Source organism: Populus euphratica, unplaced genomic scaffold, assembly GCF_000495115.2.
Source record: "Populus euphratica unplaced genomic scaffold, PopEup_1.0 scaffold187.1, whole genome shotgun sequence".
Classification (NCBI taxonomy): domain Eukaryota; kingdom Viridiplantae; phylum Streptophyta; class Magnoliopsida; order Malpighiales; family Salicaceae; genus Populus; species Populus euphratica.
In genome coordinates this window covers 202,464-210,876 of record NW_011500070.1, presented here as the reverse complement: position 1 = coordinate 210,876, position 8,413 = coordinate 202,464, and the positions used below count along the sequence as shown (strand labels likewise).

The window sequence follows — 8,413 nt, the reverse complement described above, 5'->3', positions numbered from 1 at the left end:
ACGACGGCTTTAACAGAAGATCGAACGACATTTCGCAGACTAATCCTTCGAGAAAGATTAGGATTTATACTAGCCTTTCAATTTATTTATTTATTCTGAAAATATTGGATTAATTAATTACTAATGCGTTGATTTTTTTTATTTTTTTTGCTTTTGGATTTTAGGAGTTTGTGATTTTGCACTTCGTAGAGAGAATGATAGGGGTCAAACAGAAGGTTTATTTATAGAGAGAGGAGTCAGAAACGGCGTCGCTTGTTTTTTATCCGCCGTACTAATTTTTACCGTGCAGCCCTTTCTTAACGTGGGAATATTTTTTTCTATTCAGCTATTTTTTTAATTAGTTTTTTATGTATTTAGATTATTTTAATATTTTGATATGAAAAAAATAAAAAAAAAAGTTATTTTAATTTATTTTTAAATAGAAAAGAAAAATTTACAACAATCTTAAATACATTTTTTATATCATAAGTTTTATATTTTGGAACTGTATTTCAAAAATATATTTAGTCTAAAAAAGTAATGATTTTTTTTTAATGTTTCTATATGATTTTATTATGTAGGTATTAAAAAAATAAAAAATGTATTTTAATTTATTTTTAAAATAAAAAATATTTTTAAAAAACATCATACAACTCAATATTAAACATGCTAAAGTTTGATTACTATATTAGAATAGATCAAAATAATTGGAACAAAAAAACATATGTTTTTTGTTTTTTAAAAAAACAAAAATTTATTTCAAAATTGTTATATGTATTTTCTCTTTATTCCCCCATAATTTGTGTTTAGATTTTTTTTTTCATTAAGATAAATATCTTTCTCGTTAATTAATAAACTAGTTGAAATAAAAAGATATATTATTATATATTTTTTGTTTTGAAATAACATAAATTTAATTATATATTAATGTTTTTTCTTTGTTTGTTTTTTATTTGAAGACCTTAACCAAACCAAGCAGGCTGAGCTGTGCCCAAAGAGTTAAAGTTACGGATTATTATATAGATTTTTCCATCCACGTAAGAAATCATATTATTTAAGCAACCATATTCTCAGAGTTCTTATTCCTAAGTGTGTTGAGTTTGCTGCTATATATATATAACTTTTATTTGCTTAACAGATATTGAACAGTGACTCGACAGCATACACACCATCTGATCCACCTGGAGCTCGAACAATCAGCGCACCTGTGATGCTTCGATCGGACGCCTGGAATTCCAGTTTTTCTTTCCTTCCATCATCCTCTACTGAACAACAGCTACCCCTTGTATTGTCAAGCAGGAGCTAGCCAGAATCTTTTTGATGCTTGTGGAATTAATGGGCAAAAGCCACTGTCACTAAATGGCAAGGGCGGAGGCATGTTCAAGGTTTTGGGTTGGCTATCGTCTGGATTAAAATTTTATCAATATTTTTTAATTAGTTTTATATAAAAAAATTTGTAATTCTTAATTGAATTATTAAAAAATACTAAAAATTTATGTGAAGCATTCTAATATGACACTTTAGTGTAGATTATAATTTTAAATCTTTTAGAAAAATTTAAAAATTTGATAAAAAAATATAATTTAAGCATTTTTATATTGTTGAACGTAATTTTCAATTCGATCATTAGATTGAGCTAAAATTTTACAAGGGATTTTAAAATATATGAAATAAAATCTGATTAAAATTTTAAGATAAACATATCTTGATAGTGTTAACAAAAAAATACTGTCAAATAAAAGCAAAACGACTCATTAAAAGTAAAATGGTTATTTGCTATTAAAAAATAAAATAAATCATTTCTTTTTTTCTTTTATATGTTGCCAACTAGGTAGAAGCATAATAGATAAAGAAAGAGATAAAAAAAAAAACAAGAGAGAAGAAGAGAAAAATAAGAAAAAACATAAAAAAATTCAAAGGAAAAAAAAGTAAAATAATAATCTTGTTAACTTACAAAGTTTAACATATAAAATACTAATTTAAAAAAGAATAAAGTGAAGGAAGTAGGAATTGAAATAAAAAAATTAATTAATTATTTTATTTTTCAAGTGATATAAAATTATTATTTTATCTCAGTTGATGAGTTATTATAATATTAATTTATATTTGATTCTAGATGAATTATATTTTATAAAATATTGAAGGATATAACTTTAATAGTAGATTTATTTTAAATTTCACTTTAATTTTATATATTTTTAAATTTATTTTTTAATATTTTGGATAGTGTATTTGAATTAAAATTTTAAAGTTTATTTTAAAAATTTATATATATAAGTGAATAATTTATTTTTTAAAAAATTATATATTTATTTAATAGCATAAGTGAGAAGAATTACATGCCCGCCTCGTAAATGGGGATGATCCAAGGTTCTTTCCTCGTGCATTTCCTTCCTCTGTATCAAGTGAAATGCAAAACACTACTTGAAATTTAATCCGTTGCAGGGAGATGGTTACAGTGCTGGGAATTTGGCAGTTGCTCTCGCCGGAAGAATCCTCCCGTCACCTTAATGTTGGATTGCGCTCTGAGCCTACATCAGCCGATGTCTGATGTTGATTGTGCGATAATCCAATAAATCCCTTACTCGAGAAGAGCTGTTGATTGTTGAAGAAGCATATTTCCTCGGGGTGGCAGGTAATTTGTTCTTCGTTGTGTATACGTTTGATGCACCAAAATCGATGTCGAGATACGTTTCAAGTTTTTTGTTGATGTACGAGCAGATCCAAAGATACCGCTTAGGCTCTTACCGTGATCTTGTGTATCCAGTAGTTGTGTTCATTGAAATCTGTAATTTATTCAACACACAGGTGTGATAGAATCTGGATCTTGTGCCTGTTTGTTTCTAACCCTTCTCTGGTAAATCAGAGCTTGGGTTTCAATGCACTAAGAATTGGGGTTTGATTTTGAGTTCTTTTTGCAGATTTTTACACCATAGAACAATGAAGTATAACAATCAACAAAACTCATTAGCTGTTAAAGAATTATTTTGATTTAAAAGGTTAAGTTAGTAGATAAAATTTTAAAATATAATTTATATTATTATCAAATATATCCTATTAAATGAAAAGTCTTTATAGACTTGAAATTTACATAAATTTATATTATTTTGTGCTTAATTTTGATTAATTTAAATAAAAATAGTGAAATTTAAACTCATGATTATTTAGTAATCAAAATTCTAATATTATATTAAACAACCATCTCAACTTAAAAATTTAAATTGTTATGTGAGGTTTTAAGAAATGATTTATATTATTTTTAACATGTAAAAAAACAAATTCAACATAATAATTTAAACTATTAGATGAGATTTCAAGATATAATTTATATTATTATTTAACGTGCTCTCGAGTGAAAACTATTTGAGTTTGAAACTTGAAAGAATTTACATTATTTTATATTTAAATTTATTAATTAAAATGAGAATAATGATATTAAAACTTGTGACTATTTTGACCATCAAGATTATAATATCAAATAAAAGGAATATTTTTTTTTTATCTTGTGAGAAAATATAATTATTCTCCATAATTTCTCTAAATTATATAAGAAGATTTCATGCAATTAAGATGTATAAATATATTAGATTACCAGGTAAACACACAAAACAAAATTCCATATAAAAACACATAATCTTCATCACTCTGTCTTATATAAAGGCCTTATTTTTGCAAGGGTGCGTGTGATGCCCAAGCACTTCAGTCGTGTACACCTCAAATTCAATATAAAGTTTTTACTATTTCATCACAAACGTTATAGAAATCAACCACAGAATCAAAAGCACTTGCATTTGCCCAAAAAGCATGTCCGTTTGTCAAAAGCAAATCATGGGTCCCCTGCTAAACGGCAAGATCATTCAAGAAAAAGAATCAAAACGTTAGCCCACAAACAATCCTTGACATTATTACAAGATTTTCCAAAACCTTCTGTATAAAATCTCACCCTCATCTCACACTCCCTGACCGTCTTTTCTTCTTTCTTTCTTTCAAGGTTGAGGACATGAATCCATCTAGCAATTTCAGCTACTTCTCTTCCTCCACCACAACAGTCACTTACTCTTTCCATAATGACCATACTAACCCTACACAAACCATTGAAATCCCCATCAAGCCTCCCTCCCCCAAATCGACCACCCAATCAAGCACTGCCACTTCTGCTGCCACCAAGATCCAATCTTGCTACAGGACACATATGATCCGAACCCTTTACAAGAAAATCTCAGCTGTTAATTCTGAAGCTGATCAGTTACAAAACCAAATCCAACGGCAGGAAACAGTGGATGCAATAAGAAGCAGTGAGAAAGAAAAGCTGGGAATGAATGAGGCCTTGATGAGCTTGCTTCTAAGGCTCGATTCAGTACCGGGGATTGATCCAACGGTGAGAGAAGCAAGAAGGAAAGTCAGCCGTAGGATTGTGGGGTTGCAGGAAATATTGGACTCAATATGCGAAGCAAAAGTTGGCGCTGATGGTGGTGACTATTGTGGGTGGCAGTGGGACCCTTATGGTGGTTGGGATATGGTGTTGGAGGAGATGGAGGAGGAGATTTGTATGGAGAGAGGTGGTGAAGAAATGGAGAAGTTTTGTGCTCAGTATCTTGGGTTTAGATGCTTGCAGAGGTTTTTGAAAGAACCATGAAAGAAAGATTGGAACTTTTGATCTTTTTGTGCCTAAAGATCAGAACTTATAGTTGTACAAGTGAGTGATGATCATAAATTATTTTGTTTCTTCGTTGATTGAAACTTTTTGAATTTTATTTTGCTATCTCTGTGTATAGAAACAAAAGTTAACTACTGAACTTGTATCATAAACAAAAGTTTGCTTTGTTAATTACCAGAAACTTGTATCCCTCCTCCTCACAAAAACAATGAATGATTCCACTAGAAAGATAATTTATTGATCCTAATTTTATGAGAAGGGAAAATATGACTCAAAACATGTTGAACAACTACTCAAGATTTTGTAATTAGCAATTGAGATAACAATTGATTGACTACTTTAAAACACTCTTCTTTTTTTCTTTTTTTTTCTCAAAATGAAGAACTTCTATGAAATGTCTAGTGTATTTTGATATTTCCCTGTGAAAACTAATTATTTCTTTGAATTTTCAATAGTTATTGACGTCCAAACAATTGAATTCATAAAAGATTTCTACCCGCTTTTTATTTGATTTGAACTGGAAATAATATATAGTTAATAAATAAAATTAACATATAATTTTTAATTTGAGTGGATGAATGGATTGATCTATAATCAATAAAATATGTTAATTATTCAAATTTGAGACTAAATTTCTTAAAAAATATTTTTTTTGAATCTTAAATACAAAATGAATAATACATTTGTAACAAGTATAATCAATTTTTAGAACCGGAAATGCAAGAAAGCTGACCGGAGAAGAGCTCTCCTTCCGCCGGAGAAATATCAACATTCAACACAAATTGTCATGGCATCAAGTATAAAGCCTGTCGTAATTTCCCGGTTCCTCATGTTGTCAGCAACAAGGTGACTCCGTTGGCTTTGCCAGAAGCTTAATAGAGCCACCGACAAAAACATGTGATTTGGTTGATTGGTTTTGATTTCGATATATATATTTTTTTAGATTAACTTGGGTGTCCGGGTTAGCTTGCGCGCACCACGACTAATCCCACGAGCCCTGAAGTTAACAACCATGTAAGCCTCCAGTGGCCATCATATGAGCAACCAAGGACTCGAATCTGAGACCACAGAGGGAGCAAACCCCTTAGTCCCAAGTCTTTACCACTTGATCACCAACTAGGAATACTCATGCTACTTTCTCTTCTTTACCTTAACTTCAACACCAGTAACGGTAGCCTCAGTTTTCCCGTATTTTTATGGCAACTCAAGATGGGATTTGTCTCAACCGACTCCGCTCAATTCATCATCATCAATGATGGTGATGATGATGGGGAATCAGCATTTTATGTTAATGGGTGGAATTCATATTGGTAGATGATGGAGAGTGTGTGGAGTTCATCAAGATCAAAGGTTTCTGAGATGCTTAAGAGAGGATCTCAAATGGGGTTGACTGTTTGCAGGACTTGGGCTTTCAGTGATGATCATGGACCTGATGCTTTGCAGTCTCTTCTAGTGTCTTTGTCGCATCCGACATCGCGACGGCTTTAAAAATTTTATTCATGAAAAAAATGGATTTCTGGCATTTTATTTTTTGATGGGAGAATGGTCTTATTTAAGGAGTCGTTACCTAGTATTATGGTCACTAGAAATCCTAACTGGTCAACAAAGATTCTATGGTTCGGAACTAGTTACGTAAAAAGGAAGATATTATCACCTCTTAAACGTCCTGTTTGAGACAGGCTGCATTGCTAGTTTCGTCTTAAATTGCTATATGTTTCTTAGTTTGTGTTAGGATAATTTGCTTATAATATCCCTGACTCTGGCGTCAGTGAATATTTAACTACGGATATTTCCAACTCTGGCGTTGGTAAATATTACGCAGTTATAGAAACAAAATAAATCTAAATCAATATTTTTTTTCCTGAGTCTGGCGTCAGTGAATAAACAAATCAAATTTATATTATTTTTATTTTTTGTATTTTATTTTATTTAGCTAAAAAAATAAAAAATATATGCATGCATAAAAATATGTTTAAAGTAAGTTATAAACTTCTTAAGGTTGTAAAAATGAAGATTTTTGCTTTCAATTGGCTGTCAGATCTTGGAGGGGTGGTTAAGTTTAATGAATGGCCTCAATTGTGTGGTTAAAGGCTTATGGGCTTTTCAATGACATATAAAGGAACAATCTTGAAGCAGTTTTGGGAACTATTTGTGTTTAATGAAGGTATTTGTCTGCAGGGATTAGACTATGTGATAGTTGAAGCAAGAAGCAATCGTATAAGGTTAATTCTCAGTCTGGTGAATAACCTGGTTGCATTTGGTGGAAAAACTCAGTATGTGAAGTGGGCAAAGGAAGCTGGAGTTAATGTCTCTTCATCAGATGACTCATTCTTTTCGAACCCAGTTATTAAAGATTACTTCAAGGCTTATATTAAGGTGAGATGCTATGTTTCACACCTCCAAGGCTAAGTCATTGGATTTTAATCAATGGCATGGAATTATTTTCTTTTACATAACAGGCATTATTTGATTGTAAAATAAATGGGAACATTGAATATGAGTGAGTTTTGTGACAACTCTATTTGTTCAAGTTAATTAGTGAACTTACATAATGTGTTATAACTTACCATCTGAAATTTGATTGTGCATCATCTGCTAGATCAATTTAAGCTAAAATTATTGCTGTATTAGGAAGTAATAGGAATGAAATTTCACAAGAGCTGACATTCAAGATTTGGGACTTGGCAATCTATGCTTCTTTCTGCATTAGGATAATCTCTTGGCTGCAAATTTCTGTTATGCATTTTCCAGGCAGTTGTGAAGAGAAAGAATTCATTAAGTGGAGTTAGGTACTCTGAAGAACTGGCAATTTTTCGCTTGGGAGCTCATGTAAGTGATGGAGACATTGCGCCGAGGAAACCAGTTCTTTTCACAGAAGTCGGCTCAAGTCGGCACGTGGATGAGAAGGGAGTGTTTGACAGAGATGTTTTGTCAAAAACGGTGTATGATAAAATTTATGAATCCGTAAAGAAGAGGCGGGCTGGTGCCTTCATCTGGCAGTTATTAGCTGAAGGCGTGGATGGATACAGTGATAATTTTTCTTTCGTGCCCCAAGATTATCCTTCAACCTATAAACTGATAAATAATAATCATGTAGGCTGCAAAGTATTTCTGCAAAAAGCCAAAGACAAAGAAAGACTCAACAGAAGGATCCCTGCTTTGATCAGTTGTAAATGAGAGGAAATGAAACACAGAAACTGTAATGTTTGAGGTGGGAAGAAGTTTTCGGAGTTGAATACGAGGTTTTATACTGTTCTTGGTATGCGAGGCTGACAAGATATATGCTTGAAATGAAAGATCATAAAGAAGAAACTGTGAGGGCGATTCAGGTTCTATCAATTCTATCCAGATTCAAGAGGAGGAAATGGCCTTGTTTCTGTATTCGAACAGAGTGAATATTGATCTATGTGGGCACATGTGCGACTCTTGAGAAGGGCTCCTTCGTCCTTGCAGTATATATTTACTTGAAATAGAAAGAACAGAAGAAGAAGAAGAAAGTGTACAGTGATCAAGATTTTGAGCAGTTATATTCAGATTCTAACTATAAGTCGATCTTTCAGTGTTCAAGATTTTGAGTATTGAGTTGACTGAGTTGCAATATAATTTGTGCAGTTTATGGCGATATTTGTAATCGATTGTATACCAACATCAAGTGTTTGATAGTTTGATTTACTATTGATTTGCCTTTTTTTTTCTTTTAAAATTTGCATTGTTATTTTTTATTTTGAGGTTAATGGCTTAATATATATATATATATATATATATATATATATATAA

General features: G+C 31.3%; 3 protein-coding genes across 6 annotated transcripts in view; 2 read left to right on the top strand and 1 right to left on the bottom strand.

The window, feature by feature from the left end:
- The window catches only part of LOC105108411 (transcription initiation factor IIF subunit alpha-like), a 4,396-nt gene extending 4,216 nt beyond the window's left edge, over nt 1-180 (bottom strand). The window contains 1 exon segment of the mRNA XM_011002709.1: nt 1-180. Coding sequence (XP_011001011.1) covers nt 1-31 — 31 coding nt within the window. The 5' untranslated portion in view covers nt 32-180.
- A 3,584-nt stretch (nt 181-3,764) lies between these two features.
- On the top strand, nt 3,765-4,821 carry BAG5 (BCL-2-associated athanogene 5). Its single transcript, XM_011002708.1, has one exon. The coding sequence runs from the start codon at nt 3,980-3,982 to the stop codon at nt 4,613-4,615; it is 636 nt and encodes a 211-aa protein (XP_011001010.1). The 5' UTR covers nt 3,765-3,979; the 3' UTR covers nt 4,616-4,821.
- Nucleotides 4,822-6,637: 1,816 nt separating this feature from the next.
- LOC105108407 (mannan endo-1,4-beta-mannosidase 5-like) overlaps nt 6,638-8,413 on the top strand; it is a 30,080-nt gene continuing 28,304 nt past the window's right edge. For 2 of the 4 annotated variants that reach the window (XR_839062.1, XR_839061.1), the window contains exons 1-3: nt 6,639-7,012; nt 7,388-7,670; nt 7,717-8,133. Coding sequence is in view for 2 of the 4 variants with exons in the window: in XM_011002705.1 (XP_011001007.1) it covers nt 6,731-7,012; nt 7,388-7,670; nt 7,717-7,733 (582 nt within the window). In the remaining 2 variants the exon portion in view is untranslated. Of the gene's footprint in view, nt 7,013-7,387; nt 7,671-7,711; nt 8,321-8,413 lie in introns of those variants that run through there. The other 2 variants (XM_011002706.1, XM_011002705.1) reach the window with 2 other exon arrangements.

Coding starts and splice junctions, on each gene's coding strand:
- BAG5 (XM_011002708.1), top strand. CDS start 3,980: ATGAATCCATCTAGCAATTTCAGCTACTTCTCTTCCTCCACCACAACA.